The sequence below is a fragment of the Mobula hypostoma genome (genome assembly GCF_963921235.1).
Source record: "Mobula hypostoma chromosome 2 unlocalized genomic scaffold, sMobHyp1.1 SUPER_2_unloc_1, whole genome shotgun sequence".
Classification (NCBI taxonomy): domain Eukaryota; kingdom Metazoa; phylum Chordata; class Chondrichthyes; order Myliobatiformes; family Myliobatidae; genus Mobula; species Mobula hypostoma.
The window spans coordinates 39,931-67,899 of NW_026948106.1; the positions used below are offsets into that span (position 1 = coordinate 39,931).

At 43.2% G+C, this 27,969-nt stretch overlaps 1 protein-coding gene across 1 annotated transcript; it reads left to right on the plus strand.

Moving 5' to 3' along the window:
• Nucleotides 1–1,458: 1,458 nt before the first annotated feature.
• On the plus strand, nt 1,459–27,889 carry LOC134341096 (E3 ubiquitin-protein ligase TRIM9-like; the record flags this gene model as incomplete). The annotated part of the gene is made up of 4 exons (XM_063038846.1): nt 1,459–1,597; nt 11,557–11,860; nt 12,839–13,001; nt 18,936–27,889. Coding segments are annotated over 4 exons (699 nt in total), but the record flags the coding sequence as incomplete, so codon positions are not given.
• Nucleotides 27,890–27,969: the final 80 nt, after the last annotated feature.

Genomic DNA, 27,969 nt, shown 5'->3' on the forward strand with positions numbered 1-27,969 from the left:
TCTGCTTGCAAGGTTAAGTACCTGGAGGGAGATCAGTGAGGAGGGACGAACAGACAGGAGGGTGGTAGAAAGCAGACAGTGGCAGAAGAGGGAAAGATGTGCTTGGTGGTGGGATCCCGTTGGAGATGGTGATAGATACAGAGAATTATGTGCTGGACATGGAAGCTAGTAGAATGGTAGGTGAGAAAAATAGGAGCCCTATCCCTGGATGGAGTGAGGGCAGATGTGCACGAAATGGAAGAGAAGCAGCTGAGTTCCTCCAGCATTTTATATTAGTGACTGTGGGTACTGTGTTTTTCACCTTGGCACCAGAGAAATGCTGTTTCATTTAGCTGTATACATGTGTATGATTGAATGACAATTAAACTTGAACAGTTTTATTGTGGCCTAGCACATTCAGGATAAAATAGGAAGAAAGGTTTTTAGCTATATTTCTGCTGCTCAGTGGTGAGATGTGCAACAGTAGTCTTCCTCCAGCATTGTTACCCAGTTACCAGGTTGTACCCACAACCCTCACCATCGCTCGTTTTCTTTCACACTGCACGTCTGCTGCTAGCAAGTAGCAGTCACGTCCCTGCTTGTCATACAGACAGCTCACCACCGTTAAAATGAGTTCCAGGTCCAATTTCAAATGAGCCTCAGGTTAGTGGCTATAACTAAATCTTAAAAGTAATATCTAACCTCCTACTGAATTGGCTATCGTAAGAACATGGCGAGTAACTACAAAAGATAGATCCAGACAGAGTTGTGAAAACTGTTAAAATTATTTGTTTCTGATTGAAATGGGTGAAATCAGTTATTCCATTTACTGAGTACAGAAATTATTTATACTGTTAATTGACACTAAGCTGAAAATGTTGATGGCTCTGTTAGTATATTTGTTTATAGAGTGGCAGGGTAGTGTAGTGGTTAGCATAACGCTTTACAGTGCCAATGTTTAATTCCTGCCTCAAAGGAGATTGTTCGTTCTCCCCGTGACCACGTGGGTTTCCTCCCACGTTTCAAAGACATACGGGTTAGGGTTAGTAAGCTGTGATCATTCTGTGGCTCTGAAAGTATAGTGACACTTGTGCTATCCCCAGCCCACACTCAGACTCTGTTGGCCATTGACACAAACAACGAGATTCGATGTACCTGTGACAAGTAAAACTAATCTTTTTTTATCTTTCTAATTGTATGCAGAATTGTCACATGAAAACTTTTCGCATTTGGATTCTAATATTGTAGAGCGATTTCTTGGCATATGCCAGCAGTTAATGTTTTGTACTACTTAGAGGGTGTAATTCTTAATACTGTATCACTTATGCAACAAACAACCTAAAGTTAGAAGTATTTTAGATCTGTTGTAACACACACAAAAAGCAAGCCAGGCAGCATCTACAGATGGGAATAAACATTTGACGTTTTGGATCTGATCATGCATTCATATTCTAATTTCTAGTACCCTTCAACTTTCAGGAAGTGTATGCCGGCAAAGAAACTGTTTGTACAGTGGATGGACTTCAGTTCAATAGTACCTACAATGCAAGAGTGAAAGCCTTTAATTCAGCGGGTGTTGGGCCTTACAGTAAAACAGTTGTGCTGCAAACATCTGAGGGTGAGTGATAAACACAAACTTAATATTACAAAAGTTGTTTACAATAGTATTTGCTACAATATTCAGAATTGGTGTTATTACCTTAGGATTATTTATTTTTGCTCAAACTTCAACTATTGGTTTTGACTTTAGCCAAGCCCTGATTTTCTTCTTGTTAATCAGGATTAATACAATTCTTCAATCTCTCATAAATGTTGATGCAATCAAAGTACCTCATCTAAATAATTTTTAAAAAGTTAATGTTAACAGTAAAAAATGAAAATACATCAAAAACACATTCAGTTGCAATTATAGAACACAAGCAATCCTGCTGGAAATTCAGAGAACAGACACAAAATGCTGGAGGAAATCAGCAGGTCAGGCAACATCGATAGAGAAACAAACAGTCAATATTTTGGGCCCAGACCCATATTCAAGACCCTTCATTGGGATTGTTGCAATCATGTTGAAATTCTCAGAAATTCTTAGGTGGAATCATACAGCAAAGAAGGGTTGAGTTTAGCTAAGTACCCTTTAGCTAGTTACTCAAACAGCATTCCACTATTGTAGGGTTACATTTTCTGCCATCTCTCCAGGTACTTAACGTGTTTCATTGGTATAAACCTAGTTGCTGTCATTCTGTATCACATCCCCATTTAACTATTGCTTTATAACGTGTCAATCAATATTTTTATAAATGGAAATCTGTACTTGTGCTTTGCGTAACGCTCTGGGAAATATCACCTTTTGCAACATTAATGTGTGCATTACACACTTGGCATTCACAGAATCCAGATTTGTCAAATCCATTCAATCAGTCAAAAGATTAGAAAGTAGTAAATTCCTAAAGTAAAGGGAGAAAGACATAAGGTAAACTATATAAGACGCACAAGAAAGGTAAATTACATGTTCTGACAGATCACATTTGATTGGTCCATCAGTTAATTGGAGCAGCTGCTTATTTGGGACAATTCTTAAAGAACAAAAACTAATTCAGAATCAGAATCAGGTTTATTATCACCAGCAGGTGTTGTGAAATTTGTTAACTTAGCAGCAGTAGTTCAATGCAATATATAATATAGAAGAAAAAAATAAGTAAATCAATTACAGTACATGTATATTGAATAGATTAAAAATTGTGCATAAAACAAATAATATATATTTAAAAAGTGAGGTAGTGTTCAAGGGTTCAATGTTCATTTAGGAATTGAATGGCAGAGGGGAAGAAGCAGTCACTGAATCGCTGAGTGTGTACCTTCAGGTTTCTGTATCTCCTACCTGATGGTAACATTGAGAAAAGAGCATGCCCTGGGTACTGGAGATCCTTAATTATGGACACTGCCTTTCTGAGACACTGCTCCTTGAAGATGTCCTGAGTACTTTGTAGGCTAGTAGCCAAGATGAGAAAATTTCTGGCATTCCTTTGTTTATTTGAGACACTGTGCTGCTTAACTGGGACAGGAGACTGTTATTGAACAGTTTCTATCTAGCGTCAGTCACGTGCGCTTGTGTGGCTGTTAGACACTACACTGTGCTTAAAGAGAACAGTTTTTAAATAGCATCAATTGTGTTTGTCTTCAAAAAGAAGCAATTTTTGTCACTGATAGTTGGCAAGAAATAAGCAGTAAGGTAATTCAGAAATGTTATGCTCACTGTAGTCTCAAGCATTCAGAGGTGAAAATGAAATGATTTCACTACTTCAGAAAGTTAGAAACTATGAAGATTCAAAGATAATGACAACCATCTTGAATGTTACAATGAGAATGAAGATTTGGATGATGCGTCATTGAAGGCAGTCCATTTTCTGCACTGTGTGATTTTGTTCATTTATAATCAAAAGAATGCAGCAGTTAAAACTCAAATATAAGACAGCTAGATTTATTTTAGTTATGAAAAATGACGTAAATTAAACTGAGAGCAAAAGTTATAAAATGGCTGATGCCAATCTTACTACAGTGAGATGATCCTTATCATAGCAGTAGAGGACATTTAAGAAGATGGTGAGGGTTCAGACTATACATTAAAAGTCAAAGGCAAACTTCTAAATCTGACTCCCCCATGAATATTGAAGAAAATATGTGTTAGAATAATTTAAAAAAATTAAACCTTGAGAGTTACTGAGAGCTCAACACGATAGCCAAAGAAGACGAATGGAGAGAAAATGTGAGATAACATCGTAGGATTTTCTTTGATTTTATGAGATGTGAAGGGAAAAAGGATATCCAAGGAACAAATAAAGCTGTTAAGGATCAGTGTTAACCCGTGTGTGGAGGATCTGTATATAGTTCTAAGTTAATATTTTAACTTCATGGAACTTGTGGTTGTTACAGACTTTAATATTAAAGAGGTAGAGTGTGGACAAATTATAGCAAAACTGTTCTGAGAGACGGTATAAATCAGCATTTAGGGAAACTCATATTAATGGAGACAGGCAGTCAGTTTGTTGAGGGACGATTATGTCTGGTCAGCTTAACTGAATGTTTGGGAGGATAAATTGGACAGTCGATATAAGGGAGCAACATTTGATGTCACGTATATGGATTTTTTTTACAAGGCATTGTAAAGGCCTGCCTAGCAAATTGATCAGGAAAGCTAGAGGCCAGAAAATGCAATAGAGGTGATGGAATGGAATGACAAGGCAAATCGAATTAAAGATTTGTTCAGTAGGAAAAAGCAGTGGCTAGTGATGGAAATTCTAGTGACCAGAGGATTGCATACATTGGGCTTCTGCAGGACTCAGTGCTAGGACCCTGATTTAGATCAGAATCAAAGAATTGCAGTGACTCAGGAAGAGTTGCCCATTGAGGCTATACCAGGACTTTGGTAGATAAATCAGATGGTCCCGTTCCCCAGCAGCTATCCTAAAGTCATGCAAATTACTAACTTTCAACTGCCTATGAAATTCACTTTCGAAATCCACAATTCCCACTGTTTCCACTATCCTTGATTTCATGCATTATGTTCCAGATCATTTCTAAACATAAAATGACTTTCCTCACATCTACTGCATCTTTTGTTCATCTCTTTTAATCCGAATCTTCTGCCTTGAACTATCTGCTAATGGAGCCAGCTACTTTCATGATCTTGAATGTGTCTGTCAAATCTCCTCTCAATTTTCTATGCTTCAAGGAGAAGAAGCCCACTCTGAACTTGCATCCAAAATCCCTAAATTCTGGAAAGATTATATTGAATGAATTCTCCACCCATTTCCACATCCATTTTAAAATATAGAAACCAAGGTCGTGTGTAATACTCTAGTTTTGGCTAAACCAGTGTTTGTAAAGGTCGATTAAACCCCTACTTTTATTTTAAATTCTATACCACTGTTTCCAAGGCTCAGAATTCTTTTACTAACCACATGCTCAACACATCCAGCTGTTCTCTGCACACATGGAGCAATATCCTCTGTTACTGTGCCATTCTTTTCTTTCTGCCAAACTATTTAACTTCACATTAATCAGCATTAAATTTCATCTGCCAGAAGTAATTACCTCTTCGGTTTCCAAGTTTGATGACTTTTGAAAATTCTGCACACATCAAAATGTTGATGAAAAAATACTGATGACTGAATAACTCCTCTCTCTGTCACCCTCCAGCTTGGAAAACTAGATTGTATGTTGTACTCCATTTGTGTTGTATGAAAACTTGATGTTGCATTTGTCCTCCCATCAATCAGAGATCCCCTACTGGGAAGTCTAAGTACTTTACTTTATACTTTATTGTCACCAAACAATTGACACTAGAACGTACAATCATCACAGCGATATTTGATTCTGTGCTTCCCGCTCTCTGGATTACAAATCAATAGTAAATATTAAAAATTTAAATTATAAATCATAAATAGAAAAATTAGAAAAATGGAAAGTAAGGTAGTACAAAAAGACCGAGATGCAAGTCCGGATATTTGGAGGGTACGGCCCAGATCCGGGTCAGGATCCATTCAGCAGTCTTATCACAGTTGGAAAGAAGCTGTTTCCAAATCTGGCCATACGAGTCTTCAAGCTCCTGAGCCTTCTCCCAGAGGGAAGAGGGATGAAAAGTGTGTTGGCTGGGTGGGTTGTGTACTTGATTATCCTGGCAGCACTGCTCTAACAGCGTGCGGTGTAAAGTGAGTCCAAGGACAGAAGATTGGTTTGTGAGATGTGCTGCACCGTGTTCAGAATCTTCTGAAGCTTCTTCCGGTCTTGGACAGGACAACTTCCATACCAGGTTGTGATGCACCCTAGAAGAATGCTTTCTACGGTGCTTCTGTAAAAGTTAGTGAGGGTTTTAGGGGAACAGGCCAAATTTCTTTAGTTTTCTCAGGAAGTAAAGGTGCTGGTGGGCCTTCTTGGCAGTGGACTCTGCTTGGTTGGACCAAGTCAGGTCATTTGTGATATTGACCCCAAGGAACTTAAAGCTTTTGACCTGTTCCACTGGTGCACCACCAATGTAAATTGGGTCGTGCGGTCCGCTACTCTTTCTGAAGTCAACAACCAATTTCTTCGTCTTGCTAACGTTGAGGGATAGGTTATTGTCTTCACACCATGCCACCAGGTTCTTAATTTCCTCTCTGTACTCAAACTCATCATTACTCGAGATACAGCCTACAATTGTTGTGTCATCAGCAAATTTATATATTGAGTTTGATGGAAACTTGGCTACTCAATCATGGGTGTATAGTGAGTACAGCAGGGGGCTGAGTACACAGCCTTGTGGGGCACCGGTGCTCAGAGTGATTGTAGAGAAGAGCTTGTCCCCTATTTTTACAGCCTGGGTCTTGTCTGTGAGGAAGTTGAAGATCCAATTGCAGATCTGAGTGCTAAAGCCCAGGTTCCGGAGCTTAGGAATCACTTTATTTGGAATGATGGTATTAAAGGCAGAGCTGTAGTCAATGAAAAGGAGCCTTATGTATGCGTCTTTATTCTCCAGGTGTTCTAAGGAGAAATGTAGTATCTAGACACCAAGACTGTTCAGGTTGAGTATGTCGTCTCCTCAAAAAATAACCCAGTACTAATACTCACCTAATACAAGAGATTCTGCAGGTGCTGAAAATGCAGAGCAACATGGCATGGTAGCATAGTGGTTAGCACGATGCTTTACAGTGCAGCTGACCTGGGTTCAACTCCCACCACAGACTGTAACTAGTTTGTATGTTTTCAACGTGACGTCTGCGTTTCCTCCAGTTGCTCTGGTTTTCTCCCACAGTCCAAAGACAAACTGGTTGGTAGGTTAATTGGTCATTGTAAATTGCCCCGTGGTTAGGCTAGGGTTAAATCGGGGGATTGCAAGGTGGCGTGGCTCAAAGCTCTGTAAGGGCCTACTCCATGCTGTATCTCAACAAATAAATAAATACAATTCTGGAAGCTCTGCAGATCAGGCAACATCTTTAGAAAGGAATAACCAGTCCATGATGTTTCAGGCTGAGGCCATTCATCAGGATTGGAAATATAGGAGAAGCAGCCAAAATAACAGATTGTGGGGTGGGGAAGGAATGCAGACTGCAAGGTGATACGTGAAACCAGCTGAGGGGTAAGGTGGGTGGGTAGGGGAGGTGGTTGATGTGAGACCAGCTGAGGGAAGGTAGGGGGTGGGGAGGGAGGATGACGTGAGAGGCTGGGAAGTGATGGGTCATACCAGCTGAGGGAAGGTGGGTGGGTGGAGGAGGGAGGATGACGTGAGAGGCTGGGAGGTGATGGGTGATACCAGCTGAGGGAAGGTGGGTGGGTGGGGGAGGGAGGATGACGTGAGGAGGTGGGAAATGAAATCAGCTGAGGGAAGGTAGGGGGTGGGGAGGGAGGATGACGTGAGAAGCTGGAAGGTGATGGGTGAGACCAGCTGAGGGAAGGTGGGTGGGTGGGGAGGGTGGATGACGTGAGAAGGTGGGAGGTGATGGGTGAGACCGGGTGAGAGAAGGCAGATGGGGAGGTTGGATGACGTGAGAAGGTGGGAAGTGAAAGCAGCTGAGGGAAGGTAGGGGTTGGGGAGGGGGGGATGAAATGAGAGGCTGGGAGGTGATGGGTGAGACCAGCTGAGGGAAAGTGGGTGGGTGGGGGAGGGTGGTTGACGTGAGAAGGTGGGAGGTGATGGGTGAGACCAGCTGAGGGAAGGTGGGTGGGTGGGGGAGGGTGGTTGACGTGAGAAGGTGGGAGGTGATGGTTGAGACCAGGTGAGAGAAGGCAGATGGGGAGGGTGGATGACGTGAGAAGGTGGGAAATGAAACCAGCTGAGGGAAGGTAGGGGGTGGGGAGGGGGGGGATGAAGTGAGAGGCTGGGGGGTGATGGGTGAGACCAGCTGAGGGAAGGTGGGTGGGTGGGGAGGGTGGATGACGTGAGAAGGTGGGAAGTGAAACCAGCTGAGGGAAGGTAGGGGGTGGGGAGGGGGGGATGAAGTGAGAGGCTGGGAGGTGATGCGTGATACCAGCTGAGGGAAGGTGGGTGGGTGGGGAGGGTGGATGACGTGAGAAGGTGGGAGGTGATGGGTGAGACCAGCTGAGGGTAGGTGGGTGGGGTGGGGAGGGGGGGATGACGTGAGAAGGTGGGAGGTGATGGGTGAGACCAGCTGAGGGAAGGTGGGTGGGTGGGGAGGGGGGGATGACGTGAGAAGGTGGGAGGTGATGGGTGAGACCAGCTGAGGGAAGGTGGGTGGGTGGGGAGGGTGGATGACGTGAGAAGGTGGGAGGTGATGGGTGAGACCAGCTGAGGGAAGGTGGGTGGGTGGGGAGGGAGGATAACGTGAGAAGCTGGGAGGTGATGGGTGAGACCAGCTGAGGGAAGGTGGGTGGGTGGGGAGGGTGGATGACGTGAGAAGATGGGAAGTGAAACCAGCTGAGGGAAGGTAGGGGGTGGGGAGGGTGGATGACGTGAGAAGGTGGGAAATGAAATCAGCTGAGGGAAGGTGGGTGGGTGGGTGGGGTGGGGAGGGGGGGATGACGTGAGAAGATGGAAGGTGATGGGTGAGACCAGCTGAGGGAAGGTGGGTGGGTGGGGAGGGTGGATGACGTGAGAAGGTGGGAGGTGATGGGTGAGACCAGCTGAGGGAAGGTGGGTGGGTGGGGAGGGTGGATGACGTGAGAAGGTGGGAGGTGATGGGTGATACCAGCTGAGGGAAGGTGGGTGGGTGGGGAGGGTGGATGACGTGAGAAGGTGGGAGGTGATGGGTGATACCAGCTGAGGGAAGGTGGGTGGGTGGGGAGGGTGGATGACATGAGAAGGTGGGAGGTGATGGGTGAGACCAGCTGAGGGAAGGTGGGTGGGTGGGGAGGGTGGATGACGTGAGAAGGTGGGAGGTGATGGGTGAGACCATCTGAGGGAAGGTGGGTGGGTGGGGAGGGTGGATGACGTGAGAAGGTGGGAGGTGATGGGTGAGACCAGCTGAGGGAAGGTGGGTGGGTGGGGAGGGTGGATGACGTGAGAAGATGGGAAGTGAAACCAGCTGAGGGAAGGTGGGTGGGTGGGGAGGGTGGATGACGTGAGAAGCTGGGAGGTGATGGGTGAGACCAGCTGAGGGAAGGTAGGGGGTGGGGAGGGTGGATGACGTGAGAAGATGGGAGGTGATGCGTGATACCAGCTGAGGGAAGGTGGGTGGGTGGGGAGGGTGGATGACGTGAGAAGGTGGGAGGTGATGGGTGAGACCAGCTGAGGGAAGGTGGGTGGGTGGGGAGGGTGGATGACGTGAGAAGGTGGGAGGTGATGGGTGAGACCAGCTGAGGGAAGGTGGGTGGGTGGGGAGGGTGGATGATGTGAGAAGATGGGAGGTGATGGGTGAGACCAGCTGAGGGAAGGTGGGTGGGTGGGGAGGGTGGATGACGTGAGAAGATGGGAAGTGAAACCAGCTGAGGGAAGGTGGGTGGGTGGGGAGGGTGGATGACGTGAGAAGCTGGGAGGTGATGGGTGAGACCAGCTGAGGGAAGGTAGGGGGTGGGGAGGGTGGATGACGTGAGAAGATGGGAGGTGATGCGTGATACCAGCTGAGGGAAGGTGGGTGGGTGGGGAGGGTGGATGACGTGAGAAGGTGGGAGGTGATGGGTGAGACCAGCTGAGGGAAGGTGGGTGGGTGGGGAGGGTGGATGACGTGAGAAGATGGGAGGTGATGGGTGAGACCAGCTGAGGGAAGGTGGGTGGGTGGGGAGGGTGGTTGACGTGAGAAGGTGGGAAATGAAATCAGCTGAGGGAAGGTGGGTGGGTGGGGAGGGTGGATGACGTGAGAAGATGGGAGGTGATGGGTGATACCAGCTGAGGGAAGGTGGGTGGGTGGGGGAGGGTGGATGACGTGAGAAGGTGGGAGGTGATGGGTGAGACCAGCTGAGGGAAGGTGGGTGGGTGGGGAGGGTGGATGACGTGAGAAGGTGGGAGGTGATGGGTGAGACCAGCTGAGGGAAGGTGGGTGGGTGGGGAGGGTGGATAACGTGAGAAGATGGGAGGTGATGGGTGAGACCAGCTGAGGGAAGGTGGGTGGGTGGGGAGGGTGGATGACGTGAGAAGGTGGGAGGTGATGGGTGAGACCAGCTGAAGGAAGGTAGGGGGTGGGGAGGGTGGATGACGTGAGAAGGTGGGAGGTGATGGGTGAGACCAGCTGAGGGAAGGTGGGTGGGTGGGGAGGGTGGATGACGTGAGAAGGTGGGAGGTGATGGGTGAGACCAGCTGAGGGAAGGTGGGTGGGTGGGGAGGGTGGATGACGTGAGAAGGTGGGAGGTGATGGGTGAGACCAGGTGAGGGAAGGTGGGTGGGTGGGGAGGGTGGATGACGTGAGAAGGTGGGAGGTGATGGGTGATACCAGCTGAGGGTAGGTGGGTGGGTGGGGAGGGTGGATGACGTGAGAAGGTGGGAGGTGATGGGTGAGACCAGCTGAGGGAAGGTAGGGGGTGGGGAGGGTGGATGACGTGAGAAGATGGGAAGTGAAACCAGCTGAGGGAAGGTGGGTGGGTGGGGAGGGAGGATGACGTGAGAGGCTGGGAGGTGATGGGTGAGACCAGCTGAGGGAAGGTAGGGGGTGGGGAGGGTGGATGACGTGAGAAGGTGGGAGGTGATGGGTGAGACCAGCTGAGGGAAGGTGGGTGGGTGGGGAAGGTGGATGACGTGAGAAGGTGGGAGGTGATGGGTGAGACCAGCTGAGGGAAGGTGGGTGGGTGGGGAGGGAGGATGACGTGAGAAGGTGGGAGGTGATGGGTGAGACCGGGTGAGAGAAGGTGGGTGGGTGGGGGAGGGTGGTTGACGTGAGAAGGTGGGAAGTGAAACCAGCTGAGGGAAGGTGGGTGGGTGGGGAGGGAGGATGACGTGAGAAGGTGGGAGGTGATGGGTGAGACCAGCTGAGGGAAGGTAGGGGGTGGGGAGGGAGGATGAAGTGAGAGGCTGGGAGGTGATGGGTAAAAAAGGTAAAGAGCTAAAGAAGGAATCTGATAGGAGAGGAGAGTGGACAATGGGAGGGAGGTGATGGGCAGGTGAGGAGAAGAGAAGGAGTAAGAAGGGACCTGAATGGGGAATGAAAAAAAGAGGAGGAGGATGGGTGGACATTACCAGAAGTTTGAGAAATCAATGTTTATACCATCAGGTTGGAGGCTACCCAAATGGAATATGAGATGTTTCTCCTTCACCTGACTGTGACCTCAGTGTAACAGCAGAGGAGTCCATGGGCCAATGTGCTGAAATGGGAATAGAATTAAAATGGGTGGCCACTGGGAAATCCGGCCTGTTGTGGAAGTCGCTTGGTGAAGCGGTGCCCCAGTCTCTGCCAGGTTTCACTGGTGTAGAGGAGACCACACTTGCTGCAGTCGATGTCACAGGTGAAGTGTCTCCTCACCTGGACAGACTGTTTAGAGCCCTGAATGGTGGTGAGAGAGGAGTTGAAGGGACAGGTGCAACACACCAATACAGCTCCTTGCTGTTTAAAAAGCTTTCACACCTTGCACAAGTCTGTAAGAGAGGAGGGCTGGGGTAGGTTTGGGTCTGTCAGAAAATGTTTCCCATTATTTGAAATGACTGTACTCTCATTCTATTTGCAGTGGCTTGGTTCACCTTTGATCCCAGTTCAGCCCATCCAGACATCCTCTTATCCAACGATAACCTAACAATCACATGTAACAGCTATGACGATCGGGTTGTGCTGGGATCTGTGGCGCTCTCCAAAGGAATCCACTACTGGGAGCTAACGGTAGATCGCTATGATAACCACCCGGACCCCGCTTTTGGTGTGGCAAGGATTCACTTACAAAAGGATATAATGTTGGGAAAGGATGATAAGGCATGGGCTATGTATGTTGACAACAATCGCAGTTGGTTTATGCACAACAATTCTCACACAAACAGGTAAATTATTAATTTAATGTTTGCCAGAAACCTTACCAATGAAGTCACTTCTACTAAATACCATGTTCACATGCAATAAATAAAAAATTCAACTGCTGCAGTAATTTGTAATTCAAAACACTATTATTTGAAGAATGAAGGAACCATAATCATGTGCAGAATTCAGCTTTTTTGTTAAATTTTAGAGATTATTTTCATAATTGCATCACATTAGAAATATTACATAATTATTGGAGTCAGGTTTATTATCATTAACTTAAAGTTTATTGTTTTATGGCAGCAGTACAGTGTAATTTCCGAGTAGAGTAATGCAAAAGAGGTAATGTTCACGGTTGCGTGGACCATTCAGAAACCTGGTGGCAAAGGGGAAGAATTGTGGGTCTTCAGGCTCCAGTATTTCCTCCCCAGCGGTGCTGGAGGGTGAGGGTCTTTAATGCGGCACTGCCCCTGAAGATGTCATCAATGGTAGGGAAGGTGGGGAGACGTGAGCCTATAACCCTCTTGAGATCCTGTCCATTGGAATCTCCATACCAAATGGTGATGCAGCCAGCCAGAGTGTTCTCCATGGTACTTCTGTGTGGTGACATACCAGATCTCCTCTGGTTGGTGTCCCCCCTTCACTATTGCATCAATATGTTGGGCCCAGGACAGATTCTCTGAGATGTTGACACCCAAGGACTTGAAGCTGCTCACCATTTCCACCTCTGACCCCTCGATGAGGACTGGTGTGTGTTCTTCCAACTTCCCCTTCCTGACCTCCACGTTCAATTCCTTGGTCTTGCTGACATTGAGTGCAAGGTTGTTGTTGCACCATTCAATCAGTCGATCTACCTTGCTTCCATGTGCCTCCTCGTCGCCATCTGAGATCCTGCTAACTTCGACAAATTTATAGATGGCATTTCTATTGTTTGTATAAATGAATCAAAGAAAGGTTGTGTAGGTTTGCATTAAACCAGGGTTTTGTGTTTCTGATTTCAGGACTGAAGGTGGGATTTGTAAAGGTACAACAATTGGTGTTCTGTTGGATCTAAACAAGCGCAACCTTGCGTTTTACATCAACAACATGCAGCAAGGCCCAGTCGCCTTTGAAAATTTGGAAGGCATCTTTGTTCCTGCTGTTAGCATTAACAGGAATGTCCAGGTACATGTGAAGATGTGGGCCAGTGGTGGTAAAACCTCTGTGTGTTGCTTGCTGAAATGACCTCGGAGAGACAATGAGATGCCAGCTTTGTTTACTTACCTCCAGCAACGTTCACGGTTCCGTGCGAGCGCTGTGGAATTGTGGCTGGAACGATGCAGTGGGTGCAAGTTCTATGAAAGTACCTTGGGGATCGCCTAAAACTGAAGTTTAAAGTAAAGGGAGACCCTGGAAAGATTCTAAACAACTGAAGGGTTTGTAAGTGCAGAGTGTTCTGTATTAACACACATCAAAGTTGCTGGTGAACGCAGCAGGCCAGGCAGCATCTCTAGGAAGAGGTACAGTTGACATTTTGGGCCGAGACCCTTCGTCAGGACTAACTGAAAGAAGAGCTAGTAAGAGATTTGAAAGTGGGGGGGGGGGAGATCCAAAATGATAGGAGAAGACAGGATGGGGAGGGATGGAGCCAAGAGCTGGACAGGTGATTGGCAAAAGGGATACGAGAGGATCATGGGACAGGAGGCCCAGGGAGAAAGAAAAGGGGGAGGGGGGGAAACCCAGAGGATGGGCAAGGGGTATTGTTTGAAATTCCAGCATCTGCAGATTTCCTCATATTTGTATTCTGTATTAGTTCAGTGGGGTTGTCACCGATGAACTGCACTCTGAAAGCTTGCACTCATTCCACAATCACAACTTGTGCTGAGCCTTTATAAAACATTGATCAGACCATCTTGGAGTACTGCAGGTAGTTTGGGGCCCCTTATCTAAGGAAGGGTGCACTGGCATTGGAGAGGGTCCAGTAGTGGTTCACAGGTAGGGTTCCAGAAATGAAAGGGTTAATGAGGAACATTTGATGGCTCCAGGCCTGAACTTGCTGGAGTTTAGAAGAATGAGAAGGAATCTTATTGAAACCTATTGAATATTGAAAAGCCTAGACTGAGTGAATGTGGAGAAAATGTTTCCAATAATGGGGAGTCTAGGCCAGAGGGCACAGCCTTGGAATAGGACATCCATTCAGAACAGAGATTAGGAGGAATTTGTTTAGCTAGAGGGTGATGAGTCCATGGAATTCATTGCCACAGACGGCCATGGAGGCCAAGTCCTTGGGTATATTTAAAGTGGAGGTTGATAGGTTCTTGATCCGTCAGGGTGTCAAAGGTTACAGGGAGAAGGCAGAAGAATGGGAGTTGAGAGGGTAATAAACCAGCCATAATGGAATGGCACAACAGACTTGATGGGCCAAATTGCCTAATTCTGCTCCTATGTCATAAGGTCTTATGCACAAGGGGAACAGCATGGTCTCTGTCTCTGCACTGTCCTGAAATTTGAACAAAAAACTGCCATTTTTATACAGAATTGTCCAGTTGGGTACAGATTCTGGCCAGTTGGTAACCTTGTGTCTGTTGAAAAAGCTTATTCGCATGATTATTTGCATAATCTCCAATAACACAATAGTACAGGTTTCAATAGCTAATGGAATCTACACATAAAAGGCAATAATATTTCAGAATAGTAAAGAAACTGCCCAATAATAAGTGTCACCCTATAATCCTTTGTTTGCATCCTTGTCTCTGCACAGCAGGGGACTGGAGCCAACTGGCATACAAAGGGAAACAATAATCTTCAAAGACCTTTCTTACCTGGGTTGACTGCACACCATCCATAAACTATCTTTACCTGGACATTACCTTAACCCTTGTCTTTCTGCAACTTCTACAGAGAAATGTATTGGTTTACATCTGCCTTTCTGCTCAATGCCACACACAACTGTTCTCCAACTGCACTTTTATGTCATCCCAGTCAGCCTGATTGTAGTTGAATGTGGGTTCTACAAAGCCAGATGCTTCCCATCGGAATAATGATACACTGTGTTAGAAGAGGTAAAGCACCAAGAGCAGAGTGGCTAATACCCGGGGGCATGACTTTCGGGTGATTAGAGGGAGGATGTCGGAGGTAAGATTGGAAGTGACAGGGATGGTGGTAGAGGCGGATTTATTAGAGAGGTATAAGAAACTTAAGACAGGCACATAGATGAAAAAAAAAATGGAAGGTTATGTAGGAGGGAAGGGTTACATTGATCTTAAACTAAACTAAAAGGTCAGCACAACATGGGTATATTTACATGTGTTAGGAATCTGCTCAACACACAAAATGCTGGAGGAACTCAGCAGATAGCATCTGTGGAAAAAAGTGCAGTCGACGATTCAGGTCAAAACCCTTCGGCAGGAATCTGCTGTAGTGTTACAATATGCAACCATAAACAACATTCAACAATTACGAAGCATTATATATAAAGAATAAAACTAATAAAGTTAGAGGTTAAAGGATGGATTGGAATCAAATGTAGATAAATAAATACCAGCATGCATTTACAATGTAAACAGCATTATAAGAAGTGGTTTAAAGTGTCTCCAGTGCAGTGATGGGGGTAATAGACAGGAAGGGGGTGGGGAGGAGCTAACTCGAATAGTTATAATGTATTCTTCTTTAATGATTTAATGTATAACATTGCACAAGGTAAAGAGAAGATACAAACATAGAAGATTGGCTGACTGGCAGGAGGCAGAGTGGGAATAAATGTGGCCTTTTCTGGTTGGCTGCCGTTGATTAGTGATGTTCCACAGAGGTCGGTGTTGGGACCATTTTTTTCATGTTATATGTCAGCAATTTGGATGATGGAATTGATGGCTTTGTGGCCAAGTTTGTGGACGATAATTATACTCCTATGCCTTATGGTCTTATGGTGACATTCTGGGGACAAAAAGAGATTGCAACAAGAAGACACAAACACGAGGAAGTCTGCAGATGCTGGAAATCCAAGCAACACACATAAAAAATGCTGGTGAACACAGCAGGCCAGGCAGCATCTGTAGGAGGAGGTACAGTCGACGTTTTGGGCCGAGATCCTTTATCAAGACTAACTGAAAGAAGACAGTTAGTCCTGATGAAGGGTCGCGGCCCGAAACGTCGACTGTACCTCTTCCTATAGATGCTGCCTGGCCTGCTGCGTTCACCAGCATTTTTTATGTGTGTTGCTTGCAACAAGAAGAGGCTTTATTGGTTGAGTTTGAGTAAAACCTTGTATGGGTTCATTGGATCAGCAATTGTAAATCTGGTGGATGATCAGAGACCCCTTGCTTCCCCCCCCCGCCCATTTGCACTAAATCACTAATTTTATGGCTGCCTGATGGGATGGTCTCTACCAAGATCACACCGGAGTTCAGTTAGATTTTAGGTGTTGTTACTGATGAAATGGACTCTGAAAACTGGCACTCATTCCTCTATCATAGTTTATTCACTTGTGGACAAGGGGAACAACATGGCCCTGTCCTGGTCTGAACTGAGAAGTGCCATTTTTATACAGAATTGTCTAGCAGTTACAGATATCGACCATCTGGTAATCTGCGTATGTTTGAAGTCCTTATTTGCAAGAACAATCGCCATTCACAATACAGGTGTCAATAGGAACCACAAGCTAACAACCAATGGATGCTCTGATGCTAATAAAGTAACTGTCCCTTAGTTGGTTTCTCTTCCTTGAATTGCTTTTCACGACTCTGTAAACTAAATGACTCTGCTTCCCCCCTCCTTACCGAACCACACCCCCCCCACCCCCGGCTGTGCAAAAGGAAGGTATGCTCTTCAAAGACCTTTCTTGCCCGGGCTGGTGCGCCATAGATGTAATCTATCCTTGCCTGGATATTGTTAACCCTCTCTTTGCTGCAAATTCCACAGAGGAAAATCATTGCATAATTTCTGACTCACTCCAACGCAACCTGAAGTTTGCCCCCAAAATTGTTTTTTTTTAAACTTTTAACATAGGAAGACATGTTGGATTTTGTTTGGGAATTTCTAGTGGAAAGTTTCAATAACAAGATAAAGAAAAGGAATGTTTGACCAATAGAGGACGCTCATTACCACAGCATGAGTGGATGAAATAGCAGAAGTCTGTAATAAGGATAGACTAAAAATTTGAGTTAATTTGTTTAGGCGATCCATGTTGTACTTTAATTAAGGCATTATCCTGTGTTAAAGGAGGAAAATATTAGATTTGGGAAAGATTTGATTTACTTTAATCTGGACACCCACATAACTGGACCATTCTGTAGGATCACTTTCAGGAGGTGTTCTCGGTGAACACAATTCTCCAGTCATGAAAATACAAAACCTTTTGTTTCCCTTTGGTGCTATGCAGAAAGATGTAAGCAGTTCAGCTGTGTGTTAGGAAGACTAGAGATTTTCTCCTGCTTACTGTTCCTTTTGCAAATACTACAGCTTGCTTTACAGTTCACCTAAGCCTCAACTCTATAATAAATGTATTCATTGTTAGCAATGTGAATCTCAGAATCCCTAGGGAGGTTTCATGAGACCTTCATGGTATACACTGGCTTTTCCATAGACCATACAAAGATAAGCCATTGAAGCAAAATTAGGCCATTCAGCCCATTGAGTCTGCACCACCATTCCACCATGGCTGATTTATTATCCCTCTCGACTACATTCTCCTCGTAACCCTCACTAATCAAGAACCTATAAACCCCTGCTATAAATATACCCAATGATGGCCTGCACAGTAAATTCCTCAGATTCACACCATCCAGCTAAAGAAATTCCTTCTCATCTCTGTTCCAAAGTGGTGTTCTTGTATTCTGAGGCTATGCCCTTTGGTCCTAGACTCTCCCACTATAGGAAACATCCTCTCCACATCCACTCTATCAAGGCCTTTCAATATTTGATAGGTTCCAATGAGAACCCCGGCTGTCCCCCCTCATACTTGACTTTTCAAACAAACTGTTTTGCTGTTGAAATATTCCTTTGTAGTTTCACTCTTATTCAAATTTTCTGTTTTGCTCAAGCTCTCAATCTTTCTTACTCACTCTTGCTTCACACCCTTCCCCTCGATCCCTTCTCCATCTTCTCAATCTCTTTTAACATTTATTAAGTGATAAATGTTGAACCTGAATTTCCTTCACTTTGTACTTGAACTGAGTAGATCTGTCGGGATTCACAATTCTGCACCTGACAGCAATTTTCACATCAGCTCATAATAAAATGCTTCTCGTCAAGTTCAGATTTATTACCATTCTACCGTACACATGTATACAGCCCAATGAAAGAATGTTCCTCCAGAGCAAGGTGCACAAACCAATACATATAACTCTCACACAACACATAAAGTAATATTACCACAAATAAATTAACAAATAATTAAATTTATTACAGAAGATTGACATTTAGGTGCGATAAAAGTTGCAAATGGTTATCTTAGACATTTTTGTTATGATCGCAAGACCCTGCTGGACATTGGTATTGTGCAATACTGCAGCGAGACTGACAGCAGGGAAGCTGCGTTGCCTCAGATGTGGTGGGGACTAGTCCTCAGGCCGCAGTGTTGCTTGTTGCAGCCTCTCAGAAGAGGAGATGCCAAGGTGGTTTGGGAGCGAACAGTGGACATGCTGGAGTCCATGCTGGGTTGGGGAGTGACCTGCCCTGTCGGTGTGCTGTGGGCCGGTGTTTGCTCAGTGCTGCCCTCCAGTGCTTGCTCGGTGGAAGAACAAGCTGGGTCAGGACAACATCCCATGCATCATCGTTCTACAGGCCATGCTATTCAGCAACTTGTGCTATATATATGGTTGACTAGTGATTAAACTTGGATTCAAATTTAGCATTGGGTACATTTACAACAAGTTAAAAAGTAAACAGTATAATACCACTGGCGCCTCATACATGATGAGACCTGGATGGTGGCAAGGAGTTCAGTAGTCTCATGGTCTAGGGGAGAAAGCTGTTTCCCATCCTAGCAGTCCTTCTTCTAATGCTCTGATACCTCCTGCTTGATGGTAGGGGAGTCAAAGAGACTGTGGGACTTCTGTACATAAAGTGACGAACATTGTCATTTGTTCCTGCTGCTGTCAAACTCTGCTTTTCTGTCAACAGGTGACCCTTCATACAGGATTGGAAGTTCCAAATCATATCAAGCAAGTCAAATCTTCACTATCCTACAGCCCCAAAAGCAAGACCAAGTACTGACACTTCAGTAACCAGCAAAATGACAGTCGATTCAGGTATAAAAAGTTTAAAAGTTCCCAATACCAAATGCAAAAAGTAGACTAAAATCCCTTCAAAATTCTTAGCTCCTGAAGTTCTCATTAAATCTTAGTTGCACATCACTGCTATGATTTAAAACTCAAGAACCACTGGCAAACAAATAGCGTTCAGATCAGTTTACACTAGTAATAAGCTTTAGTTACACAGATACCAACCTGTTGTGTCAAAGAACAAGGGTAACTGAAATCTCCACTCGCACTGCAAGTAGGCTTGCACCAAGCAGTCTGTTACCATTCTCTTTAAAGAAATGTACAGTACATCAGATTATGGAATGATAAAAAATTGATTTCCAGTGAAGAAGATGAGAACAATTCTGACATGTTTGACTTGTTTTCCTACAAAATATCATAATTTTCTTTAGGAAATATTTGAATGGGGTGCACAGTCATTCCCAACAGTTGGTAAAGATCAACTGATTAAACGGAGAGTATTAAGATGGGAGACATACATGACACTATAGCATTTAAGTAAGTTAGAAACAAAGTGAAGAGGATACTTTACTTCAACAAATCCTGTCATTTTTTAAAGTTGAAGTGCCCTGGCACACAGGTGAGTGTGATGAAGAAAGCAGTTAACTAGCTTGCTTGAACAGCCAGTACGTTTGCTACTTGCTGTGGTTCCAGTTTCAGTCAATGCTAGGAATGTGCCCAGATTTCTGCAAGTAAGTGCAAGTCTAGTGGTGTGAGGGTATCTTGGCTTCCCTCCATTGCTTTCTGTTTCTCCTAGTTAAGACAGGGAAACCATTTGATGTCTCTTAAGTATGGAACAACAAGATAAAGAGAACAGGGTTTTATCTAGCAGAAGAGGAAACCACTGGACTAGAAAAAAAGGAGTAAGCTGCATAAGGACAGTGTTATTAGGGGGATTACTTTCTCCAATAGTTTGACCCATCGAGTGGACTTGCTGCCACTGTTGAGATGCCTGCTAAAGCATTGGCCCTTAACAACAAACATGGGTAAAGAGGTTAACTAGTATTTGGGGGGATGTATTTGAGTTTGTTAATATAAAATATGGGGAAGTTATTTTTTAAAGGTATATAGGACTTAAAATCAAATTTCACTAGAGCAGGTAATGATAATTTTCCTAAGTACTGCCTTTAAATAATATTCTCTTTGATAGGAGGAAAATATTTAAGCAAAAAAGATTCAATGTGAATTGCCAGAATTACTGTCTCTGGTAATTAGCCTGCACTTTTGCAACGTAAACTGTGAAATTGCTGTTCCAGCGTTCACGAGGACAAATATAAAACTGGTTACTAAAATAGCTTTAAGCCAGTCTCTACATGACATTGGTTCATTTTTCTGATTGCTGAGGTGCCATCATCAACTTTGCCTTTGAAATTGCTGTCTACATACACCCTCAGCGATGGGAGACACCCGTGATTCTGTTCTTTTGATAAAATCCCGGACATGGTTGAGATTCTCCCAGGAGCCAATTCAACTCCTGCTCCTGTGCACCATCTTGTGGCTGACTGGAGAACTACACTTCCAGATGCCCTGTCCAAGCTTGGGTGGGCCAAAGGATCACTGTAAAATTAGAAATGCACACTGAAGTTCTTCAGAACCAGAACCAATGCATTTGTTTCCATTTACTCTACATCAACCATAAAGTATGAGAAGATAGTTTACGGGAAACTATGTGGAAAGAAGAGGTACAGATACTGTATAAGCTAAATACTGAAAAGTTTGTATAAATATAATAGAGGTGTTTTGTGATTGTTACTGCGTGTCTGTTTTGCTAACGTTTGTCATTTTGTATAGTTTCCAAGGTAAAGTGGTGTTAGTGGCAGACACCAGGAATGTTTAAAATATTGCAGATGAATGTTGCTTTGCATGGACAGTTGAACAGAATTTGCTGATGTACTATTTACCTGATTATGCACATTGGTGACACTACTTAATTTGATGATGTGCAAAATTTTGATAAGGTTTTAGATAGAATTACTTTAACTATAAAATTTTAAAAACTCTTAACATTGACCTAGGTGATCAAACCTTTGTTTAAGTAATGAAGGCATAAGATTCTGCAGATTAACACACAACATGCTGGAGGAACTCAGCAGGTCAGGTAGCATCTACGGAAATGAATAAACAACCGACGTTTCGGGCTGAGACCCTTCATCAGAACCATTCTGCAGATACTGGAATCTGGAGCAAATAGACAGGGCTTGCTAAGTTCCTCCAGCAGTTTGTTTTATTTGCTGTTCAATAATGATATTGGTGATACCAGCCAATCATGAACCAGGCACCGCTGACTGTTATTTTCAGAATGGGTCTGCATATTTGAGGTCCAAGAGATTGGATCTCAGCAGGTGATCTTCTAAACTCTGGGAGGTGGTCAGGGGCAATTCTGACAAAAGATCTTACACAAAGGTTTAAGCAGGAGATTGAAATAAACCTAAGAATCTATCCTGTGTCTAATTTCCAACTGGAAAGGTTCCCCCCCACCCAAGGGTTTTGCCCGTCCTTACTCTGTTAATTGGTGCATTTAAAACCTGCAAGCTTACCTATGTGGGAGAAGTGAATCCTCGGCACAGCAGCTAGTGGGTTGAACTGAATTTAAATTTGTGTACTCTTTGAGCCCTCTAACTGACGATAGCATTTTAATGATCCAATTTTGTGAAACATATTTCTGGATGATTGTGCTAACTCTGGTGAAATCAAACTGCAGAATTTTTTATACTTGAGTTGATTCTCTACTTTGAGCAGGGTTGCTGGTTATAGAGAGATTCAGCATGGAAATAGGCTATTTGCCCCAACATGTCTATGCGAACCATCAAGCAGCCAATTGGACATTAATCCTACCCAAGCTCAACTTATTCTCACCACTCAACCCTATACATGTTCTACTTCGATTAGGTGCCATTTACTAACCTAGCAACTTGTACATTTTTGGGATGTGGCAAGACAAGGGAGCACCCAGAGGAAACTCCTATAGTTACAGACTGGACAAATTCCAGCCAGACATCACAATCAGCAATGAAGCGAGGTCACTGGAGCTGTGTAGGCAACAACTCTACTAACTGTGCCACTGTCATTTCAAACAACCTTGTGCACTTGGCAACATTTAGATGAGGAGAAATGAGAAAAACAAAATTTTAATTGCACCTAAATTTTCACTGTCAAAAGACTGCAGCTTGTAAATCATGTTATGAGTAATCCTTTGTTAAAGGCTTAACTACACACTAGTGGCCACTTCATTAGGTACAGGAGCGAAACCCCGTGTGGTTGTCTGCCGCTGTAGCCCATCCACGCAAGGTTTGACGTTTTGAGCGTTTGGAGAAGCCCACATGCACACCACTGATGTAACGCTTGGTTACGTGCACTTCAAAAGCCTTCTATTCCTCTGAACATCCTGGGATCCCTCTGTTTATCACCTATTTCCCTGCCTTGTTTGCTCTTCCCAAAAGAATTACCTCATACACTCAGTGGCCACTGTAATAGGTACAAGAGGTACCTGACAAAATGGCCACTGCGTGTATGTTTGTGGTCTTCTGCTGCTGTAGCTCAGTACTTAAGGTTCGACATGCAGTGCACTTGGAGATGCTCTTCCGCATACCACTGTTGTAACGCATGGTTATTTGAGTTGCTGCTGCCTTCCTGTCCTGTCCAGGAGATCAACAATTCTGAGATACTCAAACCACCCCATCTGGCACCAACACTCAATCCATGGTCAAAGTCACTTAGATCATATTTCATCCCCATTCTGATGTTTGGTCTGAACATCAGCTGAACCTGTTCAGCATGTCTGCTTGCTTTTGTGCATTGAGTTGTTCCCACATGATTGACTGATTAGATATTTGCATTAATGAGCAGGTGTACAGGTGTACCTAATAAAGAGGCCACTAAGCGTATATTCCCTGTTTATTGGAAGTTCTGTGTACATTAATGAAGAGGAGTAAAACCAGTTAATTAGTGCATTCTTTACATTTCTGAAGTAATTGCTTATGAATTCAAACCTAATGTCAGCAGTAAAATAGATAATCTGGGCTCACACTCCAGGTCAACTTTATTGAAGATATTGTACACAGGACAATGTTAAATCCAGGTTAGGGAGGTGACTTGTTCAATAATTCCATTTAAAGCAACACTGCTTAAAATAAAACAAATGCTTGGTGATTCTCTGTGTGACAGCAGAAGAGACAATGCCTGCCTTGTTTATTTATCTTCTCCTTTCCCACCATCCAGTCACCCAAACGTTCTTATAAGATGAACCAGCAATTAATTTGCATTTGGTGCATTGCATTAGTGTATTTTGTGTTAGTATTCATAGTGGATGACACTAGCAAAATACCAGAACTGTAAGAGTGTTGGGACAGACATTACTAAGGAGAAGGTGCTTGGGAAGCTGAAAAGTCCGAAGGTAGATCAGTCATTAGATTCTGGAATGGTTTTGAAGGACTGGAACATTGCAAATGTCACTCCACTCTTTATGAAGGGAGGGAGGCAGAAGAAAGGAACTTGTAGGCCAGTTAGCCAGACTTTAGAGTTGGGAAGATGTTGGAGTCCATGATTAAGGATAAGGCTTCAGGGCACTTGGGGGCACATGATAAAATAAGCCATGGTTTTCTAAAGATCATGCTTGACAGATCTGCTGGAATTCTTTGAATAAATAACAGGCAGAATAGACAAAGGAGATTCAGTGGATTTTCAGAAGGCCTTTGACAAGGTGCCGCACATGAGTCTGCAAAACAAGATAACTGCCCATGGTATCAGAGCAAAGATGCTGGCATGGGTAGAGCATTGGCAAAGAGGGGAATAAAGGGGGCTTTTCTTGTTGGCTGGCAGGTACTACTGGTGCACCACAGGGGTCTGTGTTGGGACTGTTTCTTTTCATGTTGTATGTCAATGATCTGCATGAAGGATTTGATAGCTTTTTGACCAAGTTTGAGGATGATTCAAAGGTGGGTGAAGGGGCAGGTAGTGCTGAGGAAGCTGGACGTATGCAGGAGGACTTAGACAGATTAGGAGATTGGGCAGAGGAGTGTCAGATGGAATATTGTGTAAGGAAGTGCATGGTCATGCACTTCGGCAGAAGTAACAAAGGTGCGGAGAAAATTCAAAAATCAGAGGTGCAAAGGGACTTGCGAGTCCTCATGCAGGGGTTGACTTGCTGGTTGAGTTGATGGCAAGGAAGGCAATGCAATGTTAGTTTTCATTTTGAGGATTAGAATAGAAGAGCAAAGATGTAATGCTGAGGCTTTATAAGGTGTTGGTCAGACTGCACTTGGAGTGTTGTGAACAGTTCTGAGCCCCTAGGAAAGGATGAGCTAGCATTGGAGAGAGTCCAGAGGAGGTTCACGAGAATGAACCCAGGAATGAAAGGGTTAACTTTTGAGGAACATTTGATGGGTCTGGACCTGTACTCACTGGAGTTTAGAAGAATGGGGGAGGGGTGGAATCTCATTGAAACCTATCAAATATTGAAAGGCCTAGTGAATGTGGAGAGGATGGTTCCTGACCAGAGGGCACAGCCTCAAAACTGAGGGACAGTGCAGAGATGAGGAATAGTTTATTTAAGCAGAGGATGGTGAATCCGTGGAATTCATTGCCACAGACAGCTGTGTAGCCCAAATCATTGGGTATATTTAAGGTGGAGGTTGATAGATTCTTGATTTTCGAGGGGGTGAAAGGTTATGGGGAGAAGGCAGGAGAATGGGTTAGAGAGGGATACCCCATTCCCTCCTTGACAGAATGATGAAGTAGACATGATTTGCCAAATGGCCTAATTCTGTCCCTATGCCTTATGGTTTTATGGTCTTATGCCAAGGATCACAGAGAAGAGATTTATTAGGATCATAGTATGGATCAGAAACTTTGAATCTTTTTCATTATAACAAGCTAAGAGGAGATTTAAGAGAGGAGTTTTAAACTAAGTTTTGGTATAGGGTCAATCTATTTCTGAAATAGGTAGCTAAGGGAAAAATTACCTCAGATTATCTGCAGAATGAAGGGATATATTAGGAGATGCTCATTTATGGGGAGTGTAGTTAAAATATGCAAAGTCCAACAAAAATGATGGACATAGAACACTTAAAGTTTTTAAAATCGATATGCATTATCAATATGATTACTAAAAAAGATAGACACAGAATACTTATAAGCTTTTAACATGGATATGCATTATCAATATGATTGAGGGCTGCCACAGGAATGAGTGCTGACATGCCCTGATTCTATAGTTTTGGAAGAACGTGGTTTACTACATCAAGTAACTGAAGTAGTCCATGAGCTTTTGATACCACTTCAAGGACTGCATTAATTTCGGAAGATGTTGAGTGTATAAAGTCCTCTGAGGTCGCCTGATGCAAACTCCACCAGATAAGCCATTAAAAGTCCTCCCTCTCCCACCTCCTCTTATTTTGTTTAGGGAGAAAATGCGTCTGTGATGTTAAACTGGATTCTAATTGAGGCTATGTATTGGTTGCATTAGTGTCAAGATGGTTTGCAATGATAGCGTTCCTCAGAAGAAACCCATCCTCCTTAGATCAACAAATATATGACACTCTAGAATGCAGGGTAATGCTAAAGTCGCAAAATTGTTAAACCTCATTCTTCATGGTGTCAGTCCTGTAAACTTTTTTCCTAAATCAAAATCCTTAAAGCTGTTTAACTCCTTAATGACAAGTAACAAGGTTCAATCTTGTTCTCAAAATGGGTGACGTTGGCAAGTTTTAATATCATAAGCTGTTTTTATATGAAACCTCTTTCGAATGCATTGTTCTAAATTATTATTAGTGGACCACTTAATACATTTAGAAATTTGTAAGCAGTATTGAATAAGGCACAGTATACCACAGGACATATGTTATTTGCCAGCTAAACCACTGCCACCCATCGGAATGGTGACCAGTATATACTTTTGTAGGCAAATTTGCTGTATCGCACTGTTTGCTAGAGGGAATTACTAAATATAAATTATGAAGATTGTAATGTAAAGGATTTTATATAAACATTACAGTCTAAAGCAATGAGCCAAGAGTAAACAGATCTGCAATCTTCATTTCTTAAGTATTTTTTGTTTGAGTTACCTATTTCAGGGTATGACTCAGATATATCTATAAAATAATAATTTAATATGCACTGGCATTGGAGTAAAAAAATTGTAACCGTGAATACTGTTTAATGTAAAATGTGTCTCATTTGTGTGTTAGATAACTTTTTGATTCCTTATAATATGAACTTTGCATTCTGTAAAGCATTAAATTTTATAGAGAACGTATTTATTATATATATATTTAGCCAATTATTTTAACTGATCAAAAGTATTACAAAATATTGTTTGGTTACATATTTTTTTTGTTAACGCTTCATAATTATTAAATGGCATTCTATGTTTGCATCATTTTAATAGCAAGGTATCTATTATCACTGCCAGGTTTCAGGTGTGATAAAAATTCTAGTAACTTGTTTCCCTTGTTATCATTGACAATGAGCACAAGAGAACTTGCCTCAACCACAACTTTTAAAGTTACAAGACACATTATTCATTTTGTATTTAGAAATATTGATTATAGGTTCTTCAGTGTTGGCCCACTCTGGAAACCCCCACACAGAAGACCCCCAGCAGTTTATTTTAGCTCGAACCCTGAGCATGGGTTCAAACCTTTTGAGGAAAACCCAGTTTCCTCAGTGAAGTAAGCTGGGCAGAATATAAAAGGAAATGGCCATTTTTGATTATTAAGTAACACTGACCTTGAGTTAGTAAAATCTGCTTGGTCCCAGTTGATATTTATTGGCCATAAGACATAGGAGCAGAATTAAGCCATTCGGCCCATTGATTCTGTTCTGCCATTATATCATGGTTGATTTATTATCTCTCTGAACCCCAAGCTTGCATCAAAAGTTTGATATTTTTTGGTGTTGGTAATGATGCGACTGTTCAAGGACACATCCGTTACTTACATCTTAGCCTAAAACTTGATTTTGCTCATAAAGTAGGACTGGTAAAACATAAGGTCAAGCCTACCACCATGAACTCTTCGCCTCAACTTCACTGTGAATATGCTATTTCAATATGTTCTCCACTGGTCTGTAAATCAGACATACAAAATCGATCAGTAAATTAGACACATGAAATTAATCAGTAAATTGGACACATAACATAATCATTATTTCTAGAGAGAAAATGTGGCTTTTTATTCTTTCAAATTGTTATTAACTTTTTAAAAAAATTAAGTGGCTTTGTACCTCTTTAAATTTAAAGTCAATGTTTCAGAATCCAGACAGTTAACACTGCAGAATTACTTGCTCTCATTGAGAGCAGAAATCTTTGCCTGAATAATGTGCAAGAAAGCTGGATAGCTTATGGATCATTCCTCCACACATGCAACTGTCTAAAACTTTAAAGAGCACAATGCTTTTTATATTGAAAGTGCAATTTGGTACTGTGCAGTTTGTACTTAACCAGCATTGACTTGGAGATGGTCCTGGCCTCTCTGAAATGAATGAATGAAATCTGTCCATTTAGGGTTCCAGTGTACTTTTTAAAAACTCTTAAATATTAATTCGGTCATCAGTGATTGAAGCGGCTGGTCCGCTGGTTCTTTTCGTTGTAACTGGTGGGTATTTCATTAACACTAAACTTTTTTATGTACACTGGAGAGTTTGGTACTTTTTTGTGTTTTATACAATTCTGTGACTCTGTCTACTCAGTGCTCTCAAACCAGGTATTGCATAAACAGTGAATATTTGTCCTGTAATTGGTGTATGTTCATAAATTGTGATGTGCCAAAAATATATGTTGTAGTTGGTTAATTAAATAAATCTGGCTATCACAGTTTATACTGGCTTGAGTTTCAATGTACTATTTCTTAAATCATATGCTAAATTTGCTGGTTTATGAAAAGAGAACATTTCTCTCA